The following is a 20576-nucleotide window of genomic DNA, read 5'->3' on the forward strand; positions in this document are numbered from 1 at the left end:
GTTAGTAGAATAATCAGTGGAAAGAAGAGAAACAATCTGTGTATTTATTGACACTCGTGGAGCTCAGATTCCTGCTTCATACATGATTTCAGCTTTTATTTGTAATTATAAAAGTAGGGAGAAAAATCCATCAAAGAAGCACTAAAGGTGTGACAGGAAAAGAAAACGGCCATAAATTATTCATCACTTAAGTTCCCAAACGTGTTTGAATGGGTCGTAGAGAGGTTTACTAGGCGTGTTGTTTGACGTGCGCCCCTCCCCGTGCGCACACCTCTGTAAAGGCTTCACGGTGCGGGCAGCGGGAGGAGGAATAATCGGATTAAGCAGCCAAAGGATAAGAAGCCTGGGACTCTGCAAAAGTCTGCAAACAACGCACATTATCTTAATTGCATTAATTCTTGCTCCACATATCTGCAGCAGCGCTAACCTTATCCTTGTGACGTCAGCAGAGTATAAAGCGCGCACCGTGTCCGGATCGCACACGGACGCACAGACCCAGAGCTGCGCTGCTCCGTGCACGATGCCCACCGGCATGTTCAGCATCGACAGCATCCTGTCGGCGCGGCCGAGCTGCAAAGAGCCGCTGCTGCTGCACCGGGGCCCGCTGCTGCTGCCCGCCGGCCTCCCGGACGCCCTCTACCCGGACTACAGCGGACTGTACTCGGCCACATGCAGGCCCTCCCCCCCGGGGCTCCAGTCAGTGAGCGGAGCCCGGATCGGTTATAACGGCTACTATTACACCGGGGCGGCGCCGCCGTGCTGCGGCTCCGTGTCCGGCCTCAGCCCGCAGCAGTGCCCGTGCGTCCCAGGTAAGGACACATGTTTCCATACACACTTATCTCTGCTATAAGGCCTGCGCACGGATATTAAGCTATAGACGGAAAGGACTGAACAGACTTTAAATTAAAACTGCACATCAAACTTATTTAATGCTGATGTTCCGCGGCGGCTTATCTTTCTGTTTTTCCTTTGATGATCAAAGGGCAGAGCAGCCTTGGTTACTTTTGATTATCCATCACAGCAGAAGCAGAGGAGCACATTATAGGAATATTTTTGTTCACATGGAGCCTCCGTGTGTTTCTAACCTTGCTCCCGTGCGGCTGTGCAGGGTACGAGGGCGCGGGCTCGGTGCTGCTGTCGCCGGTCCCTCAGATGATGTCCTACATGAACATGGGCAGCCTCTCCAGGACTGAGCTGCAGCTCCTCAACCAGCTGCACTGCCGCAGGAAGCGGAGGCACCGCACCATCTTCACCGACGAGCAGCTGGAGGCTCTGGAGGGCTTGTTCCAGGAGACCAAGTACCCGGACGTGGGCACCCGGGAGCAGCTGGGCGCGCAAGGTCCACCTACGAGAAAGAGAAGGTCGAAGTGAGTAAATAATCCAGTTTTATCCGACTAATCTTGGAATAATAATAATAATAATAATAATAATATAATAATAATAATAATAATAATAATAATAACTTCACCAAGACAAATTCCTCGTGTGTATTCAATTCATTATTTGGTCAATAAAGTTGATTCTGATTCTGATAATAATAATAATAATAATAATAATTATTATTATTATTATTATTATTATTATTATTATTATTACTACTACTACTACTAATCTATAGACCTGCTTATAATTTTTATATACAATCTATCTGTTCTAACTGTGTGACTTAAAATGTTTTTTAGGAATTTCCTCAACTTTCTTTTTTCCATCTGTTTTTTTTTTTAATGTGTTTTGTGCTTTGAAAAAGCATGTGACTCAAATGAAAAGAATTACCCTCAATCTATTTTAGGCAATGATGTGTCAAATCCACATATCTAATAATAATAATAATAATAATAATAATAATAATAATAACGCATCGTCCCACCACGATCCAAGACGGAACGCTTCAGGCGTTCATTGTCCCCACAGCCGTCTGACTTTAACACAATAAACTGTCACCACACTTGCCCCCCCCCCCCCCCCCCCCCCCCCCACCACAAAAGTCCTTCGAGAGTAATTTGGAAATTGTTGTGTTTTTTTTTTTTGTTTTGTTGTTTCTTTTTCTTTCTTTTTTTTCGTAATTTACTCCTGACCTATTTTATTTTCTTATGTAATGTTTATTTTTTTATACTGTCTGCTCTTGTCATCATGCTTGTGCAGAAATGAATCCCCCCTCTGGGGATCAATAAAGGCGTATTCTATAATAATAATAATAATAATAACATCCTTGCTGTTTTTTTCTGATGTAAAGTCTCTGTTTCATCTGTTTTAAATATATTGCTGAAGTGCGATAGGTCAAATTATATATATAATATAATTATATATCAAATTATATATATATATATATATATATATATATATATATATATATATATATATATCCAATAAATACATTTATAATAATATAGATGAACCGGCGCCCTGTCCATGGTGTACCCCTGTCTAATGCGCATTTTGTTGTACATAGATATAGTGAAACCCTATTCTTATTTCAATCTATTATTTCGCACAACACAAATGTTACTATTTTTTAATATTTATTATTTTGTGTGTATATTGTTCTATATGTCACTCTTGCTAATGTAAACTTGTTTATCATGCCAATAAAGCTGTTTTGAATTGGATTGAGACCCGCGACCCTGAAAAAAGGAGCAAACGGGTAAAAAAAATGGATAATAATAATAATAATAATAATAATAATAATAATAATAATAATAATAATAATAATAATAATAATAATAACTGGATCAAATATTAATGTCCAAACAATTCTTAGGTTTTCGTTGGTTTATTCCTTTACAAATCAAACATTTTCCTTCCCGGTGCTCGCCCCTCCTACGTACCTGCTCCGTAATGAACGATTACCTGTTCAGTCCTATGCACGAATTTACCCAGTGCACACTATAAACAAATACATCTCACAAAAAGAAACAATTAAATCTTTAAATAAACAATAACAATTAATTGCACTTTAAAGTAAAACATTAAATTATTTAAACTTAAAAAGCTCCAGCAATAATATTAATAACTGTATTGTTTGGGGCGCGTATAAAGGGAGGAGTGAAGTGGGCATGTCTGGTTCTCACAGGCCCTTAATATGATACAATATAATATTATAATATTATATATATATATATATATATATATATATATATATATATATATATATATATATATATATATATTATATATATATATATATATATATATATATATATATGTACCCGTTATGCACGGCGCCAAAACAGCAATGAATGCTGGTTATTTTCTCAGTTTTAGAGTTCATAAATGTAGCTATACTGAGAGCCGACAAATTCTTTGTTTTAATTTATTTTGAATTAAATTCATTGGTGTCATTTTTAAAAAAAAATAATTGTACATTTTTACAATTTTTTTAAATTTTTTTATGTTATACAGATGCCTTTGTGGAAAATAAATTGTTTCATTTTCCTTTTTAGGTTTATACTTGAGATGTTTACTGTAAGGGAACCGTGGCAAGATTTATTACCAAAAATAAATATGGGGTGGTGAAAGTAACTAGTAACTTTTACTTTGAGTAATATTTAATTGAGCTACTTTTTACTTGTTGATTATTGTATGTATGACTTACTTGTACCTAAGTATAATTTAAATCAACAGTACTTGTACTTGAGTAGAATATATCAGTACTTTTTACACCTCTGATTATTTAAACCTATAAAATAGCTCCAGCAATAATAATAATAACAACAATTGTAGTGTTTTGAGCGCGCGTAAAGGGAGGCGTGAAGCGTGCCAACCCCCCTCTCCCCCCTCTCCGGGAGGTGGTGACAGACAGGGGCCTTTGGTGGGTGTCAGTCAGTTCCAGGACTACAAAGTGCTTCCGTTTGTGTCTCAGGTTTGGTTCAAGAACAGACGCGCTAAGTGGAGGAGGCAGAAGCGCTCTTCCTCTGAGGAGTCGGACAACGCGCACAAATGGAGCGCAGCCACCAAGGCGCGCGTGGAGCAGCCCGAGGAGAGTAAGAGCGAGGTGGACTCTGACAGTGTCAGCTGATACCAACAAACCAGCCCCGTGTGATGAGGAGCGTCGCAGTGTTGCACAGTTGTACATATAATCTCCATATCATTATTGACGTTGTTATTTATAGTTAATTTAATGTTATTCCGTGGGAATATTTGCTCTCTTTGAATATATTGTGTTGGTGAAAATGTTTCATGAATGTTCCACATGATGATGATGATGATGATGATGATGATGATGATGATGATGATATAAAGGTGTGAAATATAGGCCAGTGTTATTTGCTTTGATGACGTTGTGTAATTAGTATAAAGTAAAAAAGTGACACATTTAAATGTAATGTCCGGGATTTTAAAGAAACATTTTTACAAAACAACCTGATGCGATAAAGAAAATCCACCTGCAGCTGAATAAAAAAAAGAAAAAAGTTCATGTTGAGTGAAAAGCGCATTTTTATTGAACAGCGTTTTTTGCTTTAAATTTAAAAACCTTTATTTTATAATGACAGTCTTGCGTGTCCTTCAACAACACTCCTGTTAAAAAAAAAAAAAAAACGTCTTTATTAACCATAGTGTCAGCAGGCTGGTGCGGTTTTTTTTCCCGGGGTGGTGGGGTGGTTTTGGGTGGTGGGGGGGGGGGGGGGGGAAGTTACAACTCCAAAATAAACATACACCAAAAACAGGAACACAGCGGTCACTTAACTGCTTTAAAACTAACTGAACCAAATGTGCTGCCACAGAACCCATAAACAAGCATGAACAAATAGTGAGTGTCAGGGTTATTATACTTTTTGAAATTTAATTTGTTTTTATTTTAATTTAGTTTTTCAGATTTTTTATTTATTTTTTATTTTTATTTTTTCCATTTTTTAGTTAGTTTAATAAGTAATTAAATAAAAAAGGAAGTGAAAAAGAAGTGGTAAATGAACAAATAATTTAATATATATGGATTTACTGTATATACCATACAGTAGATACATAAGTGATCATACACCAAATCTGAAGCGCTTAATAAACATTATAAAAACTTTATCACGTGCAGCAGTTATTTAACTCTACTAAGTATTATCTACGTCTGTGTTTATCTTTGTGAGTTTGAATCCTAGGAAGTAAATCAGATTTTAGATGGAGCTCATTGGTGACTCGGAGCTGCTTGATGCCCACCAACAACGTGTTGGTGACCCCTGGTTTAGACTCTGTCTTTAAAATATGCAGTCAACATTTAGAACAAGTTATAATTGCAATTTTTGTTGTTGTTGATTTATGTTTTGTTTGTCATTTTGTGTATTTCTTTATGTGTTTTTGTTTTTCATTTTGCATATTGCTCTCTCTTTTTATTTGTTTTTGTTTGTCATTTTGTGTATTTTGTTGTCATTTTGTATACTTTTCTGTTATTTTCATGCGCTCTTGTCGTCATCTTTGGCTTTTTTTTTGTGTTTTTTTAAGTTGTTTTGTGCATTTCTTTCTGTGTCTGCTGAATATATTTATATAAATAACCAGAGGGTCCTACACTTAAACTTTTGACTATGATTCTTCCTCCTTCAGTCGATAACAGTGAATCATCATGTACAGTTATCATTGCCAACCATCAAGAAACCCAACTAGTGACACCACATCTTTACATGAAAGTGTAAGTTTGGCTCTCGTGTAACACATCATAACAGAAAGCAGACATGATGGTAGTGATGACACTAATTACATGGACGTGGACGAGAAGTAAAAACTAAACAACCTGTAGTTAAACACATATTCAACAGCCTTTAAAAGGTTTATTTAATCTTTTACAAATGTAATCATTTCACTGTAGCCCAATGATACAATCACTTGCACAAAAACACTACAATTAAATTCATTTCTGTTAGCATTAGAGATGTTCAATATCATGCTTTTATTTAACTCTTATTATAGGTTAAGATTTTCATGCCCAATATTTTCCAGTTTAGACTAATTGTTCCAATATTGACACTTTGTCCACTCTAATTTGCAACATTTAATCAATTTCTATAGTTTTTAAAATCCAATTCCACCTTTTCTACCATTTTTGGTAACTTTTGGCCCCTTTTATTTCAGATTAAAACAAGAATTTACATCTTTAAAATGACTATAATTTAGTAAACCTCCTGGATAACTGAATATTATTCAATTCAATAAATAAATGTGGTTATCACAGATTCATAGAACAATGGAGCATATTTTTACTGACTTTATGGACGTGACCTCACAAATCTCTCCCCTTTATTCCCCCTTATAGATGGTCCTGTCTCCACATGACTGTTCTTCAATGTTTATGTCTGTGTTCAACCATCTTTAGCTACAGTGGGGGTCCCTGCTCTCTGGGACCCAGTTTGTGGAAAGTTAATGCATTTGTACAAAACTATACATTAAATTATTTTATAGTATAAATATTTTTAAAGAATGTTTTATTCACAGAGAGCTTTGTTTTGTTTGGAGTTATTAATTCTAGATTTAAAAGAAGAAATAAGAAGCTTAAGTTTAACAAAGAAACTAAACTGTATTTTTCTTTGAAATGACCAAATAAGAATGTTTGGGTTTAAATCCGTTCAGAGCACAGATGGTGACACCAAAAACAAACATTAGCAGTTTGTTTATTATACTTTTACAGTAATAACTAATTACAAGTTACCGTAATGAAAAGTAGTAAAATATATGTATTTCAGAGCACATCCTCTTCCTTGTACAATCTTTTCAGAATAAAAGCTGTTTTCTGAAAATGAAGAAAAATCATACGATAATTTGTAAAGGATGAGGATGCAGAGCTCTTATTGCAGTGTTTTTCAACCTTGGGGTCGGGACCCCATGTGGGGTTGCCTAGAATTAAAATGTCTAGTAATTGGAAGAAAAAAAATGTAGACACATTTTTAAAAATTCAAATAAATTCAAATAAAAAATTCAAATAAATTAAATTAAAAAATTAAAATAAATTAAATTAAAAAATTAAAATAAATTAAATTAAAAAATTAAAAAAAATTAAATTAAAAAATTAAAATAAATTAAATTAAAAATTGTTTTGAATTATTATTATTACTTTTTAAATACACATCACATAACTTAAACTAGATTGGGTTGTCCAGTAACTGACGGGTTGGGGGTTAAAATCCTGCTCTATCCAAGTTATTGTTGTTCTGTCCTTGAGCAAGGCACTTTACCCACATGGCCTCCTATGAATATGAATTATGCATGAATGTTTGTGGTGGTCAGAGGGACCGTAGACGTGAAATGGCTGCGGCGCTTCTGTCACTATGCCCCAGGGCAGCTTTGGCTACATTGTAGCTTACCACCACCGGTATGACTGATGTGAGTGACTGGTGTGAATGAATAATGGTTTCTGTAATGCACTACTTGAAAAAAAACACTATTTAAATCCAAGCTATTATCATTATTATAATGAATAATAAAATAAAATACTGTATAAAAATATACTCAATCAAAAACTAATCCTAGAAGAAAAAATGTTTCTGGGGTCGCTTGACATTTGTGATACCAAACTGGGGTCACGACCCGAAAAAGGTTGGGAACCTCTGTCATTGTGACATCTTTAATACAACAGTATCCATCCTACCTTCCTGTCAAGCTCGTCTCACCCGTGTGCGACACTTTCATAAAAACTAAAGCTAATCCCCATCTTTTATCATTGCTGAAAACGTATTAATCCAGTTTGATTGAATGGTGATCAAAGCCAATTACAGTCAGCCATTTGACGAAGTTCTGAGAAGGTAAACAGAGTTAACAGTGATGCATAAGTGTAAGTATAATTAATAACAGACGACAAAAATTTACCAAAAGTGGCAAAAACGTGGCAATAAAAAAAACAGTGAAAAGTGACTGAAATGGGCCAAAAGCTGCAGTCATGAGTTGACATTGACAATAAGGAGGAAACAAGTGGTATGTAATGGCTAAAAGTAGCTTAAATGAGCAAAATGTGGCAAACACTAGTGTAAAAGAGCAAAAAGTGGCAAAATGTTGGGAAAAAATGAAACAAGTGGTATTTTTGGGGCAAAAGGTAGATTATTTGTATGAAAATTGGCAAAAATATGGTTAAAGAAAAGACAAAAAAATGGATAAAAGTGGCAAAAAGAACTTGGATGAAAAATAGAGAAAAGAGATATTCATGGCAAAAGGAACTAAAATCTGAAAAAACAATAAATAAAAAAAAGAGTAAGTTTTTTCGGAAAGGTGGCTAAAATGGGACAAAGGAAGTGTCAAAATGGCCAAAGAAATAATCAAAAATGAGGGAATAATAATTAAAATGAGGGAATAATAATTAAAATTAAGACAAATCTACATGTTGAGTGTCACTGACTTAATAAAAGCATTATGGTTTTATTAAACAAATTGATCAAACTGAGTTGGGAGTCGACGGTTGCCCTATAGAACACCCTCTGTATTACATTCACTGCTCCGCCCCTGCTTTCTGTCCACAGCCACTCATTTATTTGGTAAGATTCATGTTGGAAATGACACATATTCATACATTTCTGAGCTTGTTGGAATCATTTCCCTGCATTTTGACATTTTGAACATTCCAAAAAAGTTGAGGTGTTGGGATAAATCTTTAAACACACATTGGATATCCCAATAAGTGCACAGTGTGTGTGTGTGTGTGTGTGTGTGTGTGTGTGTGTGTGTGTGTGTGTGTGTGTGTGTGTGTGTGTGTGTGTCTGTGCACTGAGGGTCTGCAGAGTTCAGCCTCTGGGTGGATGTTGGGCTCTAAAGATAGACGGGTGTTGGCTGCTCTGTGGTCCCCCGTCACAAACATTGGGGGAAAATGGTCTCCCTCATCAGGGCCTCCGCCACTCGTCAACGAGAGCGTAGACAAATACATATTTTCACTGAATGTAAACGTCCCTCTATATTATTACCAGATTTCATGGGATGACGTGTGGTTTTCAGTTTGTTTTGCTCGTCGATCTGCTCGGCCTGTGGATCTCTGAGGCCGTCTGAAGGTTCAACGCTAACTCTGAGATATAGAAAATAAAGACACAGCCAAGTGTACGCTGTAGACAAGTAGCACTTATTTAAATAGCCAGCATATGGCCACTGGTAGCTGCCTTACATAGACAAAACCAGCTTATCTCAGCTCCTGTTTAACTTTATTCACATCCAGAGACTCTAATGCAGGGGTTCCCTTTAGACATTTAATCTGAACCCATGTACCCCCTACTTCTGCACACTTAAAAACATAATAATGTAATGTCATAAACAATAGCCCAACAACAGTGGTTTTCAAATTTTTGGGCTCATGTACCCCATTATCTTACTTCTGAATCCAAATACCCCCATTGTCTGACTACATTATTTTGCTTAGAAAACTAACTATAGAGCATAATGATGGAATTAATTAGTGTTAACACACATGTTAATGAATCTCATTTTGTAAATCAGTAGAAATAAACAGTGGTGCAGTGGTTCTCAACCTTTTTTTGGATCATGACACCATTTTGATATTTTCTTTCTAGAATTTCTTTTTGATCATGTTTGCACTCAGATATTTCCTTTTTTTTACTGTAATTTATTTAAACTAGATTTATATTTCAAATAAAAAACAATTACAAAATATTCAAAAATCTCCCACATGGGGTCCCAACCCCAAGGTTGAAAAACACTTTATTGCTATTGTTTTTATCATTTACTGTCATCTCACGCTTGGTGTCTGTGGAACCAAGACTGATCCTTTATTTGTTAATTTTCCACTCTCTCTTACTCAAGTACCCCCTGTAGTGCCATCGCGCACCCCTAGGGGTACACGTACCCCCATTTGAGAAACACTGCCCTACAGTATATGCAATGGGAAAGGGGAGCATTGCCCCCTCAAAAGCAGAATTCTTAATATAATCTAAAAAATATAATATTTGAATAAAACACAGTTTCATCTCCAACTCCTCACACATTGACGATGGGTCAGGACCCCTTAGTGTCAGTGTTCGACACACGGGGTACACCTTTGGTGTTCATTTTTGGCGCTGAGGGTCCGTGTTCCTCCCAATCTTTTCAACAGGCTGACGTCAGGTCACATGACTGCTGACTCCTCAGTGAAAAACATGTCAGATAATCTACTAACATACAGTAAGTGGTGCTGTTCCCTTCCTGGTTCTCTGGGACAGTGCACAAGCCTCTTAGCTCCGAGATGAGTGAAATTCACATCACGTGGTACCCTTTCTGTAGCCTGAGTAGAAATGTTGAAGCTGGTTTTTGAATCCACAAAGGTTCATGAGTGCTAGAGTCACAGACTATTTCACAAGAGTCACATTTTTTCCTTTAAACCTAGGAAATGAAAACTTGAGTATGTTGTTCTTCCATCCCTAAGGGTCACATCTGTGGTGTTTTTCTCCCCTTCCTTCCTTTCTGCTTCCCGTGTGGGAAGTAAACGTCATAACTTTGTCAGATTTGCTCCAAATAAGATGAGATTTATAGGATATATTCATATTTCTGCCAGAAACCAACACATACAATTCTGAGGCCTTATTTCCTTCCTGCAGCTACTTCCGGTTTGGGAGGGGTTTTTGAAATGAGACCACCATTATATGATGATATGATTCTCAGAGACCTCATAGTGGATGTTTCAGGTCTGTATCTCTTGTAGAGGTTTTATGAGAGCAAAAGAACATCAGGGTGAAACGGTGAACAGGCTTCATGTGCCGCTAGGCCTCAAAGAGCTAAGAGGGATATTCTGCAGCCCCTGAAACATTTGTCTTTGTTCCGACATGAACACTATGAACAAGGAAGATGACTCCAAGTCCTGTGGAGCATTTTCACACATTTAGGACCAACTGTTTGACTCGTTTCATAGCAGGGGACAATGAACATTGACACCTGCTATTAGCATGGATGCTATTTGAGCCGACAAAAGCCTCATTTCCTGATACAAGATTATTTTACAACTAAATCCCAATCGTGTAGGACATTTTTCGATCAGACAAATTTTGGATCATTTTTGATTATTTTCAAGTGATTTAGTGAATGTAAAAACATGGCTTTGTTGGATTAAAAGCTTGAGTTTTACACGTAATCTTTACTTTTCTTTATTAACCTCTAAACAGAATCCTGACCAGAAACACAATCTTGTAATGAAATCTAAAACATTTTTGTAATAACAAGAACAAATAAGGAAAAAAAAAGAAAAAGACTAAATGGTCTCACAGGTAATATCACCAAATGAACAGTTACTGAAATCAATATGAAATATTTGATGTGAGGAATCATCAGACATGTAGATATTATTTAACATTTGAAAGTATTTTCTTTAGCCTTTGGAGCATTTACCAAATCATGTCTGAATAATCTGAACATTCTTTTCAATTATTTGTTAATACTTAATGCTGCTGCTGTTAGGGTTTTATTGTTAGTATATATTATTGTATATTTGTATTATTTTTGCATATAATATTTTTATATTCATGGTGTTTTTCTAGACTGGCAGCCTGTACAGGGTGTACCACCACCAGCAGACCCCTAAAAGAACAAGTGGGTCAGATAATGGATGGATGGTGTTTTTCTATTTTCATTTGTTTTCTATTTTTATACAGTTATACTATTATTCTTTACTCTATTTATTGTTTAACGGGGAACTTGAGGATGTTTTTATGATATTTATAATATTATATTAATAATTGTCAAATGCAATGTATAGCCTTAAGCAATGTTTATGTATACATCTATCTATCTATCTATCTATCTATCTATCTATATATATATATATAATATTTATCTATATATCTATATATTTATCTATATATATATTTTCTATCTATCTATATATCTAGATATTTATCTATATAATATATATATTTATCTATCTAGCTATATATTTATCTACTATCTAATATCTATCGTATCTATATTTTTAACTATATATATATTTATTTATCTATCTATATATCTATTTATTTATCTATATATATATTATATATATATATAGATATATATTTATCTAGATATATCTATCTATTTATCTATATATATTATATATATACTATTTATCTATCTATCTATATATTTATCTATCTATTATTTATCTATATATATATAGTTATCTATCGATCTATCATATTTATCTATCGATCTATATATCTAGATATTTATCTATATATTCTATATTTATCTATCTCGCTATAATAATTTATCTATCTATCTATATATCTATATATTTATCTATATATATAAGTTATCTATCTATCTATATATTTAGCTAGCTACTATATATTTATCTATCTATCTATATATCTATAATATTTATCTATATAATATAATTTATCTCTCTAGCTATATATTTTCTATCTATCTATATATGTATCTAGCTATCTATCTATCTATCTATTTATCTATCTATATATATATATATCTATATATTTATCTATATATCTATATATTTATCTATCTATCTATATATCTATATATTTATCTATATATATATTTATCTATCTATCTATATATTTATCTATCTATCTATATATTTATCTATATATATATTTATCTATCTATCTATATATTTATCTATCTATCTATATATCTATATTTTTATCTGTCATATCATATCTGACGTTTGTTACAAACAATCCGCGTGAAAATTGCTTGAGAATTGAGGGATTTATGACAACTTTAATTGTGTAGAACATAATTATTCTATAGATGTAATACTTATAGAAGCCACCGGTCCAAGATGTCCTCTGGTGCAGTGGTTCCCAACCAGGGGTACGCGTCCCCTAGGGGTACATGAGCACATTGTAACGGGTACGTGGAAATAATAAAATGCCAGTTGTGTTATGTTCTACTTTTGGAGAATTATGAACATGTATGAGTGAGGGGGTACTCATGGTATGACAAAAAAGGCTCAAGGGGTACACAAGACAAGAAAGGTTCTTTGCCACAGCACCAACTAGAGGCTGCATGTCTAGGAACGCAGGTTTATGAGCTGGATTTAGAACGTGGACTTTAGTCCCAAGATGGATGGCGATAAGCACGTGAGTATTGTCTGAGAATCATATTGTTCACATATTGTGGATTGTGTTAAGTATTTGTTAAGATAAGATTTCAGTGAAATTGTCCCAAACTTTCGAGATTTTAGGTTGGTTCTTCTGTTGCGCAATTCTTGTTCACAATGTAAACAATGAAGCGACACTGCGCCCAGCAGTTCATGTATGGTACTGCAGCAAAAATGAAGCAGAAAGAGGTTTTATTGTGAATTTACATCATTAAACGAAGCGTAAACGCACATTTTTGTAGTCAACATTATCAATTATGTTACTAATCATTTTTGCATTATTGTATATACAGTATTACACAAATTGTGGTTAGTGCGAATCTCAAGACAGTCTATATATATATAGTTCTAATTTTCCTTTGACCCCCTCCCTGGCAAGAATCTCAAACTCCACCTATGCCCTACAGTGAAATTTGACTCTGAATTTTGCTTATTTTGTAAAGGAATAATAAATAATAACAGAAAATAATAATCTGTAAGCACACAAGAAAACATCTTATTCACAATGATCACTGGCTTTATTTAATTAATTAGCCTGCTGGCATTTTCAGTGAGAAACAATTGCTTTTATTTTGGAAAATGAAATCTACCAAATATTTGTTGATTGAACAGCAGTAATATAACATATTCATTACCTTGAAACTGTGAAATACAACAAACGTGCAGCTTTAATGAGAAGCATGAGGTTGAGAAGATGCACAGAACTGTAATGTTTGGCTGAATTTGTGAGTCTGAGAATAATCGTTCTCCACGAAAAGTCTTGTTCTACATTTTGTTTTCATGTTTGTCAAAGCTGAAAATGTACTTTCACACAAAGGGAATCAAGCCTGTTTGGCTAGCACAAAGCAATGATTGTTTCTCTGTCACCACTAGAGGGCAGACGTACAGAGACCAATGTCTAACTCGAGGCAATGCATGGAGGCTCCTGACTGCTGCTCTATTTATGTTCTACTTTAAAATGTTGTCACCCTGTCTTTATTTATTTATTGTTTCACTTCTCCAGCTATGACATTTGCATACAATACTTTGGAAACCTAGGCTCTAATGCACAACTTTTATCCTAAAAATGTGTCTAATCTGAGGATCACACGATACACTGGGATCACGATACATTACGATACTTTGGAAAGGAAAAAGAACCAAAAAGATAAAAGTCCTCTTATTTGACTTAAACTCACACTAACTCTGGGTAAGAACTTAATAGAAATAAAATAGATTAAGACAAACGTAGTATTTGTGTTAATTTATTCGTGTCAGTCTGCCCCAGGGCAGCTGTGAGCTGTGGCTACAATATATCTCACCACCTTTTGTGTAATTTTGTGTGTTTCTCTGAGCTTTTTGTGTGTTTACTTTGGGGACCGCACAAAATTAGACCGAGGGTTGTATGTGGCCCATGGGGGCCGCTGGTCACCCGTGATTGGTGGAATGGAGCAATAAGCTGAGATCAGTCATAGGCATTTTAGAGATTCAATGAATCAAACAGACATATTGAATTAATGTATCATTTATTACCTTCTTATTTTACAAAGAATCACACAAACAGAAAAACTCTACTGCACCATATTTAGATCACTTTTATTGTAATATTAGTATTCATATTTTTGGTGTGGGTGTCTGAGCCGTTTTTCTGTCTGTATACCCCTCAATTTTTATTTACTTATTTGTTTTTTTAATGGTAAAAAATTCCTCAAGAGAACTGACAGGTAGCGTGAAAACTTAGATATGAAACCTATTTTAATAATTATTTATCACATATGTGTAAGCCATAGAACTGTAACATGGTCCCTCAGTTTTGTGTTTAATTAAATTGTAATTGCAATTTTTTTTATACAATATTCAGGCTAATTACAATTACAAAGTCATATATGTAACCTAAATTATAATTCAATTATGATTACACAGTAACCAATTTGTCCAATTACAATTACAAATATAATTATGTCATATTTGTAATTAATGATCAATTACACGATTACAATTATAATTGGCCCCAAACCTGGCGGTAACTCATTGTTCCACACATTTTCCAACAACAAGGATTGTGACAGTAAACTAAAAGACTTGATAACTGGGTTCATTCTGACTGACAGCACGTTGGGATAATCTGGATGAAAGGGCTGTGTGGAGGAATTCATCATCTGGGAAACAATATTTCTCTGCTGTGGCCTGTGGAAGAGCACAGCCTTCAAATCAATTGATCATTAATCCACACGTTGTTTTATTTACCTTTTGCTGTCAGCAGCAGCAGACAGGGTGGAGGCAGACGAGAGGAAGGCTGGAGGTGGAAAAACAGCTCCATGGTGACGGAGGAGGAGAATGACAGGAATGAAAGTAAATATATTCATAATCAGCTTTTCAGAACCAAAAAAAAAAAAACAGCAAGAGGAGCAGAAAAACATCCACATGGTGTGAATCCATGTCGTAAAACTAGTTGTTGGAACGAGATAAAATAAAAATAAAAAAAAAGAATGTAGAGACTTAATTAATCATTTATCAATTTAAATTAACAGCCAAACAATAACAGACATGAGAAGCAAATTTTCCAATTTAAATGTATTTTGGTATATAACTGAATCAATGAAAACAATAAAGGAGCTTAAACAACAAAATAGTGTTTATTATTTCCATCACTGAGTGCTAACATAATTTACAATATGAATAAAGAATATTATGATTGCATTGTTCACAATGCACAAACTTAAATTTAAGTAAGTTGTATTCATGCTTTTCTGGATCTCTAAAATTAGTGTTTTTTTTTATTTTTTTATTAAAATAAAAAACATCATTTAGTCCAAAACATTCCAGAGAAATATAAACTGTGTAAAATAATTAGAATATTTGTGGATATCATGAAATAAACAGAACAACTGATAGTTTGAAATATTTTTTCTACATAGCAGTTGATAAGTTGGGTCAGACGATGCTATCTGTAGCAGCGCTTCTAGCCCCGCCCACATCCTCTACCACTGGGAGTGGTTGACTGTCCACTACTAGCATTGAGGTGCTAGCTGCTACATGTTTAGCATTGAGGTGCTAGCTGCTACATGTTTAGCATTGAGGTGCTAGCTGCTACATGTTTAGCATTGAGGTGCTAGCTGCTACATGTTAGCATTGAGGTGTTAGCTGAGGCTAGAAGAGCTCTGGTGATCGGAAAACTCTTTTGTTTTCCATGTTTTTATTTGAAACTAAAATTAACGCCCACGAAACCTCTCCTCTGGTTCTCCTGTTTCTTGTGTTGTGGTCTGTGCATCAGTATTATGGGTATACCGGGAACTTGTGTAAAGAGAAAGGTTCCGCGCTGTTTGGAGTGCAAAAAAGAGAACCAAAAACAATTAACTGTGTTATTTGTTTTAGTGAGTTATTTTTCTGTAATAAATGAATTAACGCGTTAAAGTCGCAGCCCCAGAGCTTAATTTCGGCCGGATCGTGGAGGACTGGAGTCCGGCACCTGTGTTAGGGTTATAGTCTGACAGCTGTGTCTTTTATTGAGTTGAAATCACTGGAAATTTCATTGTACACACAAAATTGAATTCAAAGCTAAGATGAGCTGCTACTCTAGGTTTATGAAAATCATGGCAGGCCTCTGCTGGGAAATATGTGCAAAAAAGTTGCGTAGATACAAAGTTCTCCATGGCTGTTTTGACAAATAAATGGTTTAGTTTAGTATGTTTTAGTTTTTTTGTTGCTGTGATTCATTAGAGGAGTTATGGTGTAAACGTTTGTAAATATTTTGTTTTTGTGGGTTTTTGTGTTCTGAAAGTTGTGCAATTTTGCGCTGTCCTTGGTGCTGAAACATGGCAGATTTGACAGCTGTCACTCAGAGTGAGAGAAGGATGCTATTGTCCGTGCTTCTTTAACGCTGAGTCATCATTCTTTTATTCAACATTTAGGTTAATTGGTTGTTTGTGTTCACGTGATATTATTGGCCTAGTTAGGGCTCTATTCTCTCCAAGTCCAAAAAGCCCGAGACAGCCCCAAAAAATGACATCACCACCTCCTTTCCTACAGCCCGCCTTCATTCACACATACGTGCTTTAAGGTCCTTACGCGCAGTGGGCGTGTCAGCAGCCTGGACCGGAGAATACGAGCAGGAGAGAAGTGCGTAACTGCAGGCGCGCAAAAAAGCGCTTAAGTCCAGAAGGGAGAATAGAGCCCTTAGTTAGCAAAACGCGATTTAAAAAAAATGTATTCCGTGACATTTTTGTCTCTATTTTACTACTGGAACGACACACAGCGTTTGTTCCAGGACATCATGATTTACAGATTAAGCATTGCCCAGCCCTAATTAAATCATCAACCATACCTGTCAAGTATCCCGTTTTAGCCGTAAAACTCCCGTATTTTACCCCTCTTTCCCGCCATCGTCTCTTATTAGTATTTTCCCGTAAATATCCCGTATTTTAATGTAATAATAATTAAAATAGGCCTTACTAAACTGAACACCGTCACTGGCCTCGTGAGAACTGACATCTGAAATGGCCTGAGTGACAGTTCTCGCGAGATTAGTGCTGACAGCGGCAAAAAACCTGGAAACAACTCAGAACAGAGATGATGAATGAAGACGTTCTGGTGAAAAAAAAGAACTTGTGTAAATACTTGTAAAATGTGACACAGTTTATCTTCCTAAAGAGCAGCAGGATGTGACACAGTTACATGTTCTGTTAGATTAATAACTGAGATTTTAACGTCTACCACAGAACACGTAAGTCACCATGAAAAGTGCCACAAATATACACTGCTTTAAAAAGTGTTAAAAGATGTCAAATCTGCAACTAATGTGTCTAATAAGTCATTAGTGAATACCAGAGAACCACGAGTCAGCATGAGAAATTATAAGAAAATATATAATGAAAATAAAATGTTAATGTCTAACTTAAAGACAAGCAACGTGAAATTAACAGTAAATATGCAACGTGTTGACTTGTATATAAACTGTAAGTATATTAAATAAACACATGTGCTTCATATACACATTTATGTTTTAATTTAGGCTGTTTTATAATTTAGGAATTAGTGCTGGGCGATATATTGAGAATCAAGATGTATCGAGTTTTCTATTTTGGCTATGTAGAAAACTATAATATTTCATATATCAATATATATATATGTATATATATGTATGAATATATTATAGCTTATGATGTATCAAATACTAGTTTTAGGAGTCGCTGCTTTTACTTCTCAGAACAACATGTAAAGCTCAGTTAGATGATTAATGAGGGCACATATTGATCAGCTGTTTGCTAATAAATGAGCGTGTGTAGCATTTTACATCAGCAAATTTAACCCAGATTTGTTTTTCTAGTCAGACTTTATTTGATAAAATTATCTAAGATTTATGTCATATATCATCATTTTGAGAAAATATATTGAGATATGAGTTTTGGTCCATATCACCAGCCCTAGTAGGAATGTTCACAGCATTTCAATGTTAATAAAGGTCGACCTACCAGATTCTAATCACATCATTGTATTTAGTAAGTGGTTGATAAGTGGATATTTTAGATTTCTTGTACATCTATCTTATAATATAAGGGATACTGGAGCTTAGTTGGGTGGGTGGGACGGCTGGTAGTGGCCTTATTTTTAAATCCAAAACTTGACAGGTGTGTCATCAATAGTTATTGCATTTGTTAATTACAAGATTTTTTGGGGCATCATACTGTTAAGGATTGATTAATTATATTATATTTATTAACTGGTATTTTATTATAAAGATGATTTGAAAAGCTTTGCAGTGCAGTTAAACACAGCCTGCTGCTGCCCCCCTGTGGAACAGAGCGGTAATGTTTTACTGACACTGTGTATAGCAGACAACCTGATGGTCCCAAAACAAATGTACAAAAAAATAACAACAAAAACACAAGACATACACAAAACAACCAAAAAATACTCCAAATTACATCAAAAACACATAAAATAACAACAAAATCACTTAAATAACTGGAAAAGGTCATTCCAGAATTGGAGGACATGCGGGCTTCGACATTTTTAGAAAAATGAATCTTCTCGTTTTCTGTATGTATTCATCATTAATAGGTATTAGACTATGAAAAGCTTGATTGGCTCAGCTCAGGCATCAGATGCATAGTTTTTATTACATGTTTTATTGGTTGTCTTTGGTGCAGCCCTGGGGGTATTTCATCAAACCCAGCTCAGGGTTAAGTCCAGGTTTAACCTGAGAGTCTGGCTTCTAACTGGAATAGCGGTTTCATCAACAAGAAAACACCTTAGTTGCCATAGTAACACAGTCCCTGGGTCAAACCAAGGTTTTAGCATCAGGCTTGGCTTAAGCTGCTGACGCACCGCGATGAAGTTGGTTTCACGTTGAATATTCGCCTCCAACACCAACAGCGGTGGCTTTACTTAAATGCGTCCCACCCACTCAATCATGGTTCAGTGAGGAACATGCTGAAGGCTCTGCTATGAACTCATGTTCCAATTTAGGGACCGTCAATGAAATACTGTCTTTGAAAAGCGTGGGTTTAAAAAAAAAAATGTTTCAATTGATAATATAATGCAAAAACACTTCTAATAAATGGAGATAGACTGAAAAGTTATGTACAGGTATATTTTATACAACATTTGAGCTTTCATTATATTTTATACACCAATGAGGACTGAGATGGAAGAGGAGTCTGTAGAACACCAGTGGGGTGAGTTCCCAAAGCCCCTTCTGAACCAGTCGGCAACTCTACAGCGATCACAGAGACGATGAAGAGGATGAAGCGATGAAGAGGACGAAGCGTGGAGAGACGTTAGCAAGCTGCTGGAGAATGACCCCACGGCCCCCCCGACAGCTGTAGAGTCACAGGGACAGAACGGCAACATGGAGATTAGAAACTGAGGAAAAGGTTGGTCCTCTTGTTTACCTCTTATGATCACATAAATTAATCTCCTCTGTTCTGTTGCAGAAAACAAAAATGGAGATAATGGCACAATATTTGTAAGAAAAATGTTTCTTAACAAATGCTTAGATTTCTGTGGCTCTTGAACCAGGGTGGGGCTTCAGGGAGGCTGGGAGGGTGGCACGCCCCCAGCCTTGGGCCTCAGAGGGGCCGGGATAGGAGGTAGGGATTCAGACCTCTACCAAGCCTTAGAGGAGCTGGAGAAGGCGGGCCCTCCAATGAAGTATGGGCAGTCACCCATCATGTAGATTTATACAGGGGTTATAGACTCATTTCGTGTGACGTATGCATACTAAATTAGGTGCATATCTATCAGATATGAACATCAGCCCAGGAGCATACATTCGTTTTCAGGAACGCTGCATGGGTCCTACAATCGTTCACCTGTACCTAAAGTACTTAAATAAGCGGCTGCGTCCTCAGGTGAAACGCTTTCTACACATTTCAAACTATTTACGAGCTTTAACAGCGCTTCATTCATTGCCGTTTTCACATTTTTCGGGGTCACACATGTAAACAACATGGTTTCTGCACAGCGTGTGCGCGCGCACGTCAGTCACGTGTCTCACGTTTGTACACAAGTTCATAGGTTGACCCGCTCATTCTCCAAGTTAAAACGTATTAACGAGTAAAATTTTCTAACTTGCTTTAAAAATGCAAACTGTTGCATATCTCGGTCAAAATAAAGG

The 20576-nt window shown here is 35.6% G+C and overlaps 1 protein-coding gene across 1 annotated transcript; it reads left to right on the plus strand.

The window, feature by feature from the left end:
* The first annotated feature begins 327 nt into the window (after window positions 1-327).
* gsc (goosecoid) lies at window positions 328-4324 on the plus strand. The gene is made up of 3 exons (XM_028438650.1): window positions 328-809; window positions 1109-1367; window positions 3860-4324. Exons 1-3 carry the CDS (start codon window positions 521-523, stop codon window positions 4074-4076), a joined length of 765 nt encoding a protein of 254 aa, XP_028294451.1. The 5' UTR covers window positions 328-520; the 3' UTR covers window positions 4077-4324.
* Window positions 4325-20576: the final 16252 nt, after the last annotated feature.

Source organism: Gouania willdenowi, chromosome 22 (genome assembly GCF_900634775.1).
Source record: "Gouania willdenowi chromosome 22, fGouWil2.1, whole genome shotgun sequence".
Taxonomy (NCBI): domain Eukaryota; kingdom Metazoa; phylum Chordata; class Actinopteri; order Blenniiformes; family Gobiesocidae; genus Gouania; species Gouania willdenowi.

Bases quoted from the DNA above. Each gene is read 5' to 3' on its own strand.
- gsc (XM_028438650.1), top strand. From the start codon at position 521: ATGCCCACCGGCATGTTCAGCATCGACAGCATCCTGTCGGCGCGGCCG. The intron at 810-1,108 runs GTAAGGACACAT...GCGGCTGTGCAG, and splicing joins GCAGTGCCCGTGCGTCCCAG to GGTACGAGGGCGCGGGCTCG. The intron at 1,368-3,859 runs GTGAGTAAATAA...TTTGTGTCTCAG, and splicing joins ACGAGAAAGAGAAGGTCGAA to GTTTGGTTCAAGAACAGACG.